The 14,496-nt window shown below is 43.3% G+C and overlaps 1 protein-coding gene across 3 annotated transcripts in view; it reads left to right on the forward strand.

The window, feature by feature from the left end:
- MOB2 (MOB kinase activator 2) overlaps positions 1–14,496 on the forward strand; it is a 115,041-nt gene that overhangs the window by 77,180 nt on the left and 23,365 nt on the right. The window contains exon 1 of one of the 3 annotated variants that reach the window (XM_050897216.1): positions 7,105–7,258. The exons of the other annotated variants lie outside the window; for them this stretch is intronic. Coding sequence (XP_050753173.1) covers positions 7,149–7,258 — 110 coding nt within the window. The 5' untranslated portion in view covers positions 7,105–7,148. Of the gene's footprint in view, positions 1–7,104; positions 7,259–14,496 lie in introns of those variants that run through there. 3 annotated transcript variants of the gene reach the window in all.

The raw sequence follows: 14,496 nt of genomic DNA on the forward strand, positions 1-14,496 counted from the left end.
TCAAGGGTTTTTTTTTCAGTAAATTTACAAATCTGTCATTTAACATACTGAAAAAGAACTGTTAACTCTTTCAAATGGCTCAAAATGCTTAATCAGCGGTATGTTAGGTTTGAGGATTCCTCAAAGGCAAGATCTTCGTGCTTTTACTTCCACGACTGTTTGAAATGCAGCCGTGTAACTTCAGCAGAGGTGAGTCCCTGTGACAAACTACTTGTTAGTGTCTTTCTGTAGCCCTGTGTCCATCTCCAGTGCACGCCTTCACATGCACACTGACCAAACAGGTTTTACGCCAGAGCTGTGAAGTGGCCCCTCCTCTGGGCTGAGCTGCCGCAATGCGAACAGTACTTAGCAGCTTTGCAAGGCTGAATGACTGCTGGAAATTTTTTCATCTGCTTCATAATTTTGAACTATTTCAGGTTTTAAGTTAGGTACTTGACGGCATCGTTTACGTGGCAGAAGCTGTTATGGGCCTCCTGTTGCTCTGATCTGTGCTGTGCCTTAATAGGCCCATAACAGCTTCTGCCATGTAAACGATATATTAAGAAATCAAATTAGCTGGGATGCAGCATGTGTGTTTTGAGTTGTATGTGGAATGCAAATGTGCACTGGTCTGGGTGTGAACCAAGTTAATTTTGTGACTTCTGGATTTTGTGGTCCTGCTCTTTAGAAGCAGTAGCTAAGGAATTATTCTATCAGTGCCAGGAATTACAATGAATAGTTTCTCCTGTTTAATCTTACATAATGTAAGCTCTGTGTGTTATATTTTGTAATGCATGCCTGGAGAAAAATCTCCTAGAATAAATTTCATGCTTATTTCATGAATTGTTTTTCCCTCGTGCTGTCATTTAAACGTGACATTACCAGATAAAATCATTTGCTGTACTGAAATGAAGCCATTCTTAGCACCAAAAAGGAGGAAAACTTGTATTTCCTTAGTGGCTCTCCATCTGTCTGGGAAAACTCTGCAAGTTCACTCCCAGCATCTCCCCTTTTTCCTTCTATGCCTTTCCCACCCAAGCATAGATAGTCCTGACCAATAACAGTGCTGACACAGATACCCTCCTTTCCTGTGCTGATTATACCTTTGACTCCTTAGTCTAGAGTTTCATGCCAATTTGCAATTAGGGTTTTGTTTTCCATGCCATATTTACCTAAGTCTGTGAAAACAGTAGTTGTGTTGTAAAACTTACAGGGAGAGTTCTGTATGTATGTAGCAAGTAGCTCTGAATATGTTAATCCCTGCGGAGGACTTCTTAGCCAAGTTTTAGAAGTTTTACCTCTGTATGTGAAGCTTGAGGCCCAGTGTATTTGGGGGAGGGAAGGAAAAGAACAGGAGTCTTTCATTTTAGCTTTTCTGTATCAAGTGCATATTGCCATAATGCTTCCCTGGAGTGCAGCCTAGTTAAACTTCAAAATTAGGGCAAGAAAAAAAAAGGAATGGTAAAATGCGAGATGAAATTCTCACTTGTGTTATCTCTAGGAAGGAACTAAGAGTGGCTGCAATGGTATAACTTAAGCATCTCAATCTTTACAGTATGCTGTGAACACCCCATGCAGCCTATCAACAGGTACTCTGCTTAATAAGACTTCTTCCTCTGACTTAATCTGAGATGCATGTGTTGAAAGACATCCTTTTGGGCACTCAGAATGATAAATGCATTAGCTTCACTGGCACATCTTTACTTGTTTGTGTTGTCTTCTCTCCTCCTCCTCCACTGAAAGAAAAAAAGGGATTTCATCGTCTCTGAGATAGATGTTGCCTGTCACCTGAAGCTATTGCTAGGCTTTTGCCCAGCAAACTTTGTCTATATGGAAGACAGTTTTATGAGGGTGATAGATTTGAGCTGTTTATTTGCAAATATTTTCCAGTTTATTGTTCCTTCATATAGTAATGCCAAGCATATTGTTTTGCAAACTAGAAAGAGGAAAACTCTCTGCCTCCTGAGGGTGTGTCATTGTGATATTTTATTATTTTTGAATGAACTATGTAAGAAAGGTACCATATAGGGACTGCTTCATCCGTCCCTGAAATAGGGTGCTATATAATAGTATACAACACCTTAGTACAGAAAGCAAAGAACGTTTTCAGTTGAAAGCAGGGGAAACTTTAAGCAGAATGCAGTAATCTTGGAACTTTCCCGGAATTCAGAATAATTTTTAAAAACAGAAATTATTTTTATAACAGTGGTAAGTTTTCAGGGATATTACAAACTAAGGTCTGAATCTGATGTTTATCTCCAACTCCACGGCAATTCATTGACTCAGAATCTACTTGCCACAAACTCGCCTGGAACAGATGCTCAGGAAACAAGTGTCCTGCCAGTGTGTGTTTTGCAGAGGACTTCTGTCACTTGAGGTGGGCTGACTCAGGAGGACTGATTGAAATGCAGGTGATAGAGGACAGAGTTGCCTTTTATTTCACATCACTTGTCCATGTAGAGTCTGAGTATGACCATCCCATCCTTTTGTAATAGTTCTCAGGTACTTGTTCAATGCTGGTAGAGTTTAATATCTCCTGCTGAGCTGCTGCTATTGCTGCTTCCCTCAACACATTCATGTTCTTCAGCTGTCATCCATACACACTTCTTGATGAACCTGGCTTAACTTGACATTTCAGGGGCTTTCAGAACAATAGATGTGCCTACACACATGCCAGAAATACAGTACCTTTGAGATCACAATTGCTCTGTTTGCTACATACAGCACTTTCCTTTTTCTTTTTTCTTTATTTTTTTAAGTAAAGCGATACTTGATGAACCCTTGGTTCTTCTCATTTTGTGCATCCTTGCCAAAATGCCATAATATAAATTCTTTGGAGTTCCTGGTGGAGCTTTACTGATATTTTGAGGTATTTTACTGTCTTGCTGCAATTGATTGTTTGTTTCTCATGTTATGGATTAGGTGAGAATATCATGTACCATTTTTTTCTCTCTGCCTATTGCAGAACCCACCCACCCCCCCAGTATTGATGAAGCCAAAGGTGGTGGTTGCAGGGTAGACACTGACTTGTCGTTGTTACCAGAGCTTTCAATACAGCAAATGTAGGCACGTTGTCACTTACAAATGTTCTGCTTTTAAGCTCAATCTTTTACACACGAACTTTCTGCAATGTGTGTGGCAACTGTTGATAAGGCTTATATCACAACACTGTGTGGTCAGGAAGACTGATTTCTCCTGCTATTATCTCAAGAGCGGAGCTGAAAGTATACCCTTGAAATCTTTTATTTCTACCTTCACTATGACCACCTCCAAACTGCTTTTTGAGATGGAGGCAACTTTGACTTCAGCCTGTTTTCTGTCCAAAATCCATTCCTTAACTGTCTACACAGAGCAGAGCTGCTCATGCCATCTTTGCTGCTGTGTGAGGATGACAAAATAGAGAGCAAATGTAATCTCAGTATAAATACCACTTAGAGGCAAGCTAAAGGATAAAATGTTTTCATTGCTGATTTTGATTGGTTCCAGAGACCTGGGGATGCACTGTGAGGTAACTGGAAAGGGTACTTGGCTAGATGGTAGCAGGGCACACTAAAGTCAAACAAAAGGGCTAATTAGCTAGCAAAATTGAAATGTTGTATGTCGGGCAGGGATGCACAATAAACTTCAGTTTAATTTAAAACAGAACTTTACAGTTTGATGTTACAAGGCCTCATTTCTATGCATATAAATGCTTAAACCTTAATCAAAATAATGCTTATGATCCATCCATTTCCCCCCCCCCCCCCCCCCCCCCCCAACTTTTGCTTGTCTGACTTGCTTTCTTTGCCAAACCTCTGGGTACTAGTATACATCCCTGTGGTGGCTGCTTGACACTTAATTTTTATGGAACTGTAAAAGGGGCAAATAAATATGTAATTGTTAACTGCTGCTTATAACATCATTATAAATACAAAGCATTATTCATAAAATTTATAAATACCATTCCTTGGCTTGGTAGTTGGGATCAATGTAGAAAACTTTCCATCAGTGTACTACTATAAGCTCCCCTCTTCCCAGTGTACTGTTTTGTGCCCTTACTTTGTGCCGCTGGTGATGTTACTGTTTTGCTGACGTGTCTGTAGGACCGATACAAGTCATAAAGCTGTTGGTAGGTCCATTGACAGATATTTCTGTTAACATTTTAGTATGATTTCAATACACAACTCTGTGATCTTTCAAGCCTGGCTGGTGGGTAAGGGGTATGCTGGAAGCAGTTTGCCACTGCTGAAGCACACTTGTGCTAAGGTCAAATCCAACAGTTGTTACATGCAGAGGATGTTGAGGAGGCAAGTGAAAAAAGCTACTGATGGATGTAAATAGGCAGGATATCAGGTGGCTGTAAGACACACCCTTGAGGAAGTGCAGATATGCGTCCTTCAGAATATGCATATGTAGAGATCAGACCAGTAGCTGTGTTAAAATAAATATATTGCTTTTAGATCAAGTACTGCTCTTTTTGGATGCAGCAGCTTTCAAGTAAACCCATTTGTGTCTGCACGTGTGCTCTAAATATTGTTAAAGTGTGAGAATCTGTACTGCACGTGTGTTTTAAATTACTTATGTTGATGCCATATAAATAAAGTGTGTGTGCTTAAGTTATGCTTCCTATAATAACCTTGCTTCATTTCTATTATTTTGGAGCATTTAAAATTGACTTTGAGATGCTGGGTTTTCCCACAACATGCATAAAATCCAGTACTACAGGTAGACTGTAGCATGCAGTTGATCCAAAAAGGGGATGCTGCTTGAATGGAGGAAAACTGATAGGTGGAGGAAAGGCTGGAGAGGGTGCTGCGGAGACATATGGTTGAGGGAAGGGAAAGGAAAGCACCGGTTTGATGCAGAAGCTAACAGAATAGAGAAGTGGGTCATTTATCTGGGTCAAAGTAAAAAGATATCAGGTTTAAAAATTTTATTTCAGTTGATCTATCAGTTTTGACAGCAGAGCATCAGTTCCTAACCTGTCTGAGATCATTGAAGCTCCATCTCTGAAGAGCGAATGTTTAGCCATCGAGAGGCCAGTTTTCCTCATACAACTGTAACACCACAGAGCTGTATTTATTTTGGTTTGACCCCTGGATTTTTCTTTAATTTACTTTGGATAGACAGACTTTTAATAAAACTTAAGCTGCTTTATGTCACAGGCTTGTTGTTTTTAGGGTGTTTTTTTAACAAACAAAATTCTCTCTGTGCAGATTTCACTGATGAACTAAGCGAGGGCAACTGCCCTCTTGGCAGGTGTCCTTCCTCCGTTTGCCAGGACTCTTGCTTTTTAATGTTACTGTGACAAGTCGCTGTTACTTGGGGAGAAGATTGAGTGAGCATCAGATTTTTCAAGGGTTGGATAGTCTTCTCTATGAAGTGCCAGGGCACAGAGTGGAAAGCTGAGCTGTGTTCAGCTGCAGGCTTCCTGTGTGCTATCAGTGAAGTCATTAAAACTCTGTCTTAAGTGGATTGCTTGGAGAGTGGGAATAAAACTATCTCCTGCTTCACAAGGGTGTGGAGGCCTAACTTGGACATGTGACTAAAAGACTGCGTAACTGACAAGCACTGCTGCCTGGGTAGGTGCTTTGGGACTGAGTAGCAGCACATTATTCCTCCAAGGTGTGTCACGTGGCTGCAGTTTCTTGGGTTTGTGCAAACAGCAGCCACATTCCCACCCGCTTTGACCAAGTGATGCTAGGTTGATGACAGCAGCAATGGCATGATTTGTGCTAGGTTTAATTCAACAAGTCTGTTGGCCTTCTGTTTACAGGGAAAGATGCCTGTTTAGTAAACTAAGTGGAGCACTTGGCTATACCTGTCTGGGGAACTGCCCTTTCTGACTGGCTGGTGTTGCAGGTGTATGTAAAATGGCAAAACCACTGTTTTCTCAGAGATGTCACGGGTCGGGTTTTAGCGTGTCAGAATAAGTGATGTCCTCAGGGCTTTGTGTTCTAGGTCATGTTATGCCACACTTGTCACATTTTTTGTTACGATTTAGCTCTAAATGCTACATCAGCAAGCTATGGGCCCAGCTGCCTGTCCAAAAGGTGCGTGTAGAGTGGTGGTTAAGTGGCGTGGCTAAGGAGCTGGACATACAGTGCCTTTCTAAGGTCTGTTAGGAAAACTCGTGGCAAAGTGGTTTCTCCATGTAAAACTGCTGGTGTGTCACAACAGACCTTGTGTTTGGGGGCACTGCTTAATCACTCATCCTCTGAGGACCATTACCCAAGTGCCTGCTCTTAACTCTGGTCATAATGGCAAGGTGGCTCTTGCTGTTTATGGTTTTACTCTTCTTCACCCTTCCTCTGTTTAAACCCCTCTGATAAAGGTCTTGATGTCATTGCTGAGCTGACATTCACTATGTAAAACTATGTTTCTGGCAGAACCTATCTAGCTCTGCTCTTGGGCTAGCCCGTGCCCTTGTTTGACACAGAGTCCTGAGAGAGCAATGCAAAGCCTTGCTCACAGAAGGTGTCGTTATTCCCATTTCTCACCGAGAGTGCAGCGTGGCCCCGTTACAGATGGGGCCTGTACTGCAGACAGCAACAGCAGCGTGTATGCCCCGTGTCCGGCGGCATCACCGTCCTAGCAAATCTACTTTGTCTTGTTTACTTTTTGGCTGCCAAAAGAAGTGGCAGAGGATTTTATTATCGATGGTGGTGCTTGTGTTTGACAGTGCTGCTTTGGTGGACTCACCCACTTTGGTGGGTGCTTCCTCCCTCCTGCCCTGCCGCTTGCAGACCTGCTACAGCCCCGCAGCTCCTTGCAGCGTTTTTCTGAAGTGTATTGTAAAGCCCTGCCCGGCGCCCAGGCCCGAGGGAGGAGAGGGTTGTGTAACCCGGCCCCGGCCCCGCTGCCTGTCCCGGGCGGCGCGGCAGAAGCCCCGGCGGAGCCCAGGGGCGGCGCCCTGGCCCCACGCCGCGGTCTCCTCCGGCCTGAACGGGCCGATTCAGGGGCAGCGCCGGGCGGGGCGGGCGGAGGAGCCGCCGCGGCCGCCCGCCCCCAGCGCCGCTGCCCATTGGCGGCGCCGGGCGGGGGCCGGGCCGGGGCGCTCGGCCGGGCGGGCGGCTCCTGGCCGGGGAGAGGGGCGGAGAGCCCGGGCCGTGCCGGGCCGTGCCCACCGGCGCCACGGCGTTTCCCCCGCTCCGCTCCCCTCCGCTGCGCCGCGCTCCTCCCGCCGTACCATGGTTGGGGATCACTGCAGCCTCCCCGGTGAACGGCCCGTCCTCGCCCAGAGTCCCAAACCCGGATTAAGCTGCAAAATGGTCCTGCAAGCGGTGGGCAAAGTGCTACGGTAAGGACGGGTCCGCCAGTGGCGGCGGACGGGCAGGGCGGCTGCCCCGCGGGGCTCCCGTGGGCGAGTGCGTGTGCGTGAAAGGGGGGTTTGCCCCCAGGAACGTAGGTACGGCCCTGAGAGAGAGAGAAGGAGGCTGGAGGTTAAGTTAAAAATCTGGCCTGGGTGCCTTGTTCTGCGCAGCCCCTCTTGTGTCTGGAGGAGGGAGGCTGCTTTTGGCTCCCTCTGGGTCTTGTGTAGCAATCTGGGAGGGTGGAAGTTGGAATAGCAATAGCTGCTTGGAGAGAAACATTTGTCCACCCATAATACTGCAGTCAAGTTTTGTTTGCGCTCCCTGAGAACTAAAATTTCCAAGACGTAAGCAGACAGTGAAGGTCCTGGCTTTCCTGAATAAGGAGTCTGACCAAGACGCTACATATGCTTTGGCATGTTTTCTACAGAAATGTTGTAAGATGAGGGGAAAAAATTGCTCATGTAGCTCAGAAGGACTTGTGTGAACATTGAGATCTGTATGACTACTGAGACCAAAACCAGACTCTTTGGCAAAGGATGTGCAGTAATTTGATTCGGAGTTCTGACCCGTTCTGGTTTGCAGGGAAAAACGTCACCACAAATATTAGGATTAGCAGCCTTGCTCTTCAACAACTGTAGCTTTTTATTTTGGTTAAGTGTGTTCAGATATTTTTCTGGAATCTATGAAGAATGGCAGTCCTGCTCCAAAAAGGAGCCTTGTTCCTCCAGCCTAACTTTATTTGGCAAGCTTTCATTTGTCCCTGCTTCCTACTATCTGTTGCCAATTGTTAAATGTTTGTCAACAGAAACATTATCCCTGTCTTCCTCTGTTGACTCATGTCTGTTCTCTTCCCAAGCGAGTTTAGGGTAGCCATTTATTAAAGCAGAGCATTCTGATCACAAAGCGGCTGAGCTCTGGCTGTGACTTAAGCTAGAGAAGTTCACTGGGCTTAAAGTAGGCTCGGTGAGAACTGCTTAGAGTTGCTCTTAAAGAAGTGCTTTATTGCAGTACTTTTGGGTTGTCCCCCCCCCCCCGTTAAAAATACTTTCCTGTAGAAAACATTAGTTTAAGGAATTCAAGTTTCTTTTCCAGCTTTTTAACAAGTTTAACATCCCTTCTTTGCAATTTTGCGGGGGGTAGTGTGTCCATAATTCAATATGGTGTCACACAGCTGGTCATATCATAAAATCCTTTGGCTAGTGGCTTGCTATTCATGCTGTGAACCTTTTGAAGTTTTTGGTAGCTGTTCTATTGGCAGCACTCCCAGATGTAAATAGATGGGTGCCTCTGTAGGGAAGAATTGCCAAACCTTTTGTTCAGCATCTATGGCAGTTTATTTTAAAGTATAGGTAACTTCTTGTGACTTAGCAGTGAAACATATATTTTTATGATCTGTTCAGTGCATGCTTTTGAAAAAGTATAACATAACCTCATCCTTTCTCCTCGAACTGGAGTACATGCAGAAATTGTGCATAATTTTATTTGCTTTTTTCCCTGAGGTTTATTTTCTACATATGCTATCTGTTGTGAAAGCAGGAAAAAGTTGTTGTCATACATGAAATATTTTGGGCTCGTGAATTAATAGCATAACTTTATTTTGCTAAGGTTTTAGTAGATGGGAGTGATTACTGTTTTGTAGTAGAGGTTTTTTTAATGTCTCTTCATTCTGGGTTTTCTCCTTTTGCACCCAGGTAGAGAGAGATGTGAAGTCACAAAAACTTTCTTTAGATGCCAGACTGGTTCTCTTATTTCTCTTCTTGAATATACTTCAGATGACTTACCTGACCTTGTATGTTGCTTCATCTTGCTTTTCTTCAGTTCTTGTTCTGTAAAACGTAAACTCATCCTATTCTGTAAAGAGCTCAGCGTAAGAGTACAGGTAGTAGCTAGGAGCCTAGGTAAATACTAAGTCCAATCAAAGTTTCCTTATTGCAGAAATCGGGTATTAGTGCTTGAGAAAGTGTGAGCCCAGTGATGGTGAAAGAAGGAACCACATGGGACCTCGTTTAGGCCAAAAATGGTGGCTTGTGGTGACAGCTGTGGTGGGATTTCTTTGAACATAGGCATCCACAGCTGAGCTTTGTCCGCCTTATTGTTGGTAGAGAAGAACCGGGAGCCTAAAGATGTGGTTGAATGCAGAGGTGCAATGCCAGCCTGATTGACCAGCTCACTCGTTAGCACTTCTGTTGTAGTCACATGAAGTTAAATGAGATGAATCCCACAGTACTGTAATGGTTTACCATCTATTTCAGAGTAAGCATAGGACAAAGGGTATCAAATACCACTTTTAAGCCTGGCCACCTGAAACGCTGCTGATTGAGTTTTCTGTAGTCTATACAGAAGATGAATCAATACTAAACTTTGGATGAAGTAATTTTTCTTCTGTTGATCAGGCCTACAGACGGCTTGGTGATGAGATCAAAGGATATCTTGCTTGTGCATAGCCTGGCGTTACGAACAGCCTACTGCATTTTAGGGTTTTTTCTAAGGCATAACTGGGAACCATCATCATCACTGTTCCCTCCCAGCCCTCCACAGGCTGCCAAGGACTTGTAGAAATTCACAATGGACAAGAGATAGAGTGCCCGTCTTCTCTCTAAATTGCCCTCCATTTCTGTCTCTCTCCTGGTTGTGAATTATAAAGCTCAGTTGTTCTAGTATGATACTTAATCAGTATGATTTTCCTCCATAGCAAATTTGTTGTACGTTATTTACATGAGTTGTATGTACTTTAACTCACTCTCTTGAAGCTTTTAACATGCAAGTTGTTTTCATTAGTTAGTAGGTCCAAGTCCTCCTAGCTGCTGGGTGCTAAGTAGTGTCTGTGTCACACACTAGTAATAACAGCTGCCAAAGGAAAAATCAGTACGGGGAGGAAACAAGGAGGGAAGTGTGAGGAAGCAAAAAGGCTTCATGAGAAGAAGCAGCAGCCCTGAGAACCTGAGAAGAGTTTAAAAGAGCTTGGGGAAAGACAACTGAACCAGAAAGGGGGGGGGGGGGGGGGGGAAATGTAACAAAAGCAACAGATGTGCTCTCAGCCTTTCTAATTAATTTTTTATGAAAGCTACTGTTAGGTTTATTACTCTTTTAACTTATTAGTGATTCAGCTATGAAGAACTCTGGGGATACTTGTGTCTTTCATCATATGGGTTAGTAAACTGTGTTTAACACTTCAGGGATGGGACCAAGACGACACACTTGTAATGATTTAAAAAAATTAAAATACCATTAGAAAAGTGTCATCTCCCCTTTAAATTAATCATAGCATAGCTGAGATGAAGTTATGTGTATTCCTTAGCACAGTGTTTAATTAGGGCTTTCGTTTCACTTCACATGTTTTTGAAATATGTTAATGTCATTTTTCGCCTCTCCTGTAATGAATTGTGTAATTATTTAGCCCATGGTTAGGGAGGGAAAAAACCAAAATGGATGCAGTTTTTCTGTGTTTTGTTTTCTACAAGTTGGTGGTTCTGGAGAGAGGTAGAAGGGGAAAGGGAAAAAAGTACAATGTAATAACTTGGAATATTATTCTACTTTTTAAAATTAATTAAGTGTTCAAGTTTTTTGTGAAGCAGCTGATTACTGTTAGCTTCCTTGCAGAGGTGTGCTTTTTAACGGGCCTCAAGCAGCACAAGTGGAAGGAAGACTCGGGTACATGAGAGATCTCCCCTCTTTGGTCCCAGCAGATAACTGAGCTGGCCATAAGCGTTCTTCAGAGCCGCATGCTGATGATTTCAGGACACAATGTTCACTGCCTGTGCCAGTGCTTGAATCCTGATTCAGACACTTGAGTGTGGCTCAGAACTGTGGCACATTTGCTGTGCTGTGGCACTCTGGGTCCTGTGCAGGCGATTTTAAGAAACTATTCCTCATGCAGCTCCGTAGTCAGTGTGTTTCCTTTTTAAGTCTCCAGTGAAACCAAGTCCCTTTGGGATAGTTGACTAGTAATCAGTGATACGGTGTCAGGAAAGAGGAATGATGCGGGCTACAGAGTTGTGATGTCATTGTGTAATGACTTCTGATAAAGTACAGTATGGTTTATATGTACACATAGTCCAGGATGAGTGTGGAAACAGATAACTTAAAACTCCTCTTTCTCATAAGAACCTCCCTTCTTACAGCAATGTGCAGGGATTGATTTGGATACCAACCAAAGAACAAAACCACCAACCCCACTCTTTTTGGGTAGGTGTGCCATTGGCATTACTAACAAAGTGGAATTTTTACAGGTGCTTTTCTAGAGTGTAGTAATTTGTTATCAGTGATAGTGTGATAATGATTACTTCAGTCAGATAATTAGCAAGTTTGTGTTGGCATCCTGGATGGTGCTATATATTTTTACATCCAGCACTTACAAATTTTTGAAAAATTAAATTCCTTATCTATTCCTCAATTCATAGCAAGATCAGAAAGAAACCAGGTTAATTTTGACATAGGAGTCTGTTTTTTAAGTGATCATGCAAAGTCATCTTAAATGTGTTCATGAAATGGGACATAGGTGGGTAGAAGCAGAGCATGTTTGATGTGGCTGCCTCTTCTCCACTGCCTTGACTCATTGCTGAAGACAGCTATTGTCTGTGATGCTTGTGTGTATTGACAGGACTAAAGCAAATATTTAAAAAAATCAATCCTGTTTTATCCTAATTTAGGTAGAAGCACTTTTCAGTAATTTAGTCTGGTCTACAGTATTAGAAAGTAATTAGGAAAAGCCTTGTTTAACATTAGCTAATCTGATTAATGCAGAAGTCTGGGGACAGGCAGAAGAGAAGGGAGGGAGGGCAGTGTGCAGGGAAGGGGCTTATAGGCAAAATGCTCTTTAGAACCATGTCAGCTATTTTTATCCTGTTCTTTTTCTTTCTCCCTCCCACAACCTTCCATTATACCAAAATAGTTCAAAATGTTTATGGTTCAGGGCAACTGACATCACTAATTGTCGTGCTGTGTCTTGCTGAATATTTCTGTAACAGGAGCTGATTCCTTGTTCAATGACAGCCTTTCGGGACTCTCATCCAGCTACTCAGAAAGGACCAGTGACACTGTGGGGCAGTAACATCTTGTGCTTTGGCAAGGTCTGACCAGGCAGGAGGAGGGGCTCTGTGGTAGCTCTTCTGTGCGTATGAAAGCACAGATGTGCTTGTGGACATTGTTCTTTGACACGAGTGTCCTGTCCTCAGGACAGAGCAGGTTGCAGTGGAGGTAGGCCTGAGTGGTATTGCCAGCCTGGTGGACTCATCCGGCTGGGACGTGCCCTCCAGAGGGGCGGCTCTCCCTGCTTGTGCAGGTGGGTGTTCCCCGGCATACACAGGTAGCAAAGTCTCTTCTGGTCGTGGCTGCAAAACTTGTAGTGCTCTGCTTGACTATGCTTGTTCAGCTCCACTATGAGCTGTTGAATACTTCTGACAAAGCCATGTAACAACCTGGTCTCCTTCTGAAGCTCAGGACTTGAAGTTGTGCTCTGGAAAGATGCTGTGTCTCACTAGCAGTCCAGTGAACTGTGCGCTCCTCCATTTCTTTGGGATAGTCGTCTGTCTATTCACTTGTAATCGCTGCAGGAGTGTCATGACCCTGGAGTGTTTATGAAAGTTGGCGAACCATGTACAATGTATTAACTTAATGAAGAAGTCGGTGTCTTTCTTCAGAGGTATTTACAACATTGAGCTGTATTTTGGTTACGTGTTCTACATCCTGTGAAGTGATAGCCAGAGGGAGAGGACTGCTAAAATTCTTCTGTGTGTTGAAATAACCCTGTAAGGTTTCTCCAGAGCTAGTATAGGAAGGGCACCTGCCCGAGGTTTAACAGCATTTTCCTCTGTTTTAGGGGCAAAAATATGCTGCTTTCTTCTGAAGATCCCTCCTGGGCACTTTAAGAATAGATTTGATTGTAATCTCAAACTTCTGAAAATATTCACCCTTCTTTTGTCTTGTTTCCTTGGTGTGTGTCTGTTTTCATTATAGGATTTGCTCCAGATTTTAGCTGCTTGTTTCTGCCTGGAAGATGATTTCAGTTTATATACGCGCAAAGTATGAGCGTGCAACATTCATCCTTCTGGGAGTTGACTACAATTCCTGGTTTGTCTCTTTGCTTCCTGTGTTGTAATAGTCCATGTTTCTGGTGCTGCTCTTTATGGAGAAAGTATGTATTTCACACTTAATTTCTATCTGCTGTTCTCTGGTATCTCAAACTGTCTGTGCACCCCAAGGTCTTTACCAGGTAGTTTTGTAGGAAGAAAAAAAAAAAAATCCCCTGTAGAAGGGCTTTTCTCTTTCCATTCTTGATCTTTGCTGAAGAGGTGTGGTGTTAGAAACGCAGTTTCCCACCAGTTGTTGCTCTGTCTCCAAGATGGCTAAGGCAAAATTTATCCATTCCTCTATCATACATCTTTCTCTGTGACTACCCCAAAACTGAGTTTGAGAAGGTGTTCTTTTGTTGAGGGGGATTTTCTAATCCTTTTTCTTAATCCCTGGTGCTGTGGGGCTCAACAGAATCTTAACTAAGACTTCAGCAAATTGCTGTTAGAGAAGATGAGATGTTGCTTTTCTTTTAAGAGCTGCCAGCACCTAGTCTCTGGAAAGAGAAGGGTATAGGATGTAGGGATTAACCCTTTCTTCCAGCTTTCTGAAGAAAGAAACACTTCTTGGAGTTAATGGAGTCCATTGACACTGGAGCTAGGTTGTTTGAGCATGTCAGAAAATGCTGCTCTGTTAATTTTCCAAGTTCATTTCTGTCTGATACTGAAATAAGTTTAGAAGTGCTTTTGCTCAGACAGCAGGGACTGGTGGTAGCAGATGCTCCCCAGGTGAAAGGGACATCGTGGATGTCTGTGTAATTCCTTTTATTTTTAAAAAAGGAAGAATCAGCAGTGAGTGCAGCTGTTCTCAGAAAGACAAGTAGTGACAGGATATTAAAACTCTTAGGACAGCTTAATATCTGAGGAAAAAAAAAAAATCCTGGCACACCGTACAAAGTACATGGAGTTAATGAAGAAAGAAGGATTGGGCTTCTTCATGGTGATTTATAAAAATTCACACACAGGAGAGATGACATTAGGTGCACCTTGGTAGCTCCGCTCACACTCCAGACACTTACCCGGATCTGCTCTTCAGTCCAATGTGACCACAAATCCCAGATTCAGAACACCAAAGCCTTACAGGGATAAGTGCTGACAATCAGCAGGATGCATTTTGCAAGACAGGGGAAAGGAAATTGTGATAAACGAGGTTTTGC

Source organism: Gymnogyps californianus, chromosome 5, assembly GCF_018139145.2.
Source record: "Gymnogyps californianus isolate 813 chromosome 5, ASM1813914v2, whole genome shotgun sequence".
NCBI classification, from domain to species: domain Eukaryota; kingdom Metazoa; phylum Chordata; class Aves; order Accipitriformes; family Cathartidae; genus Gymnogyps; species Gymnogyps californianus.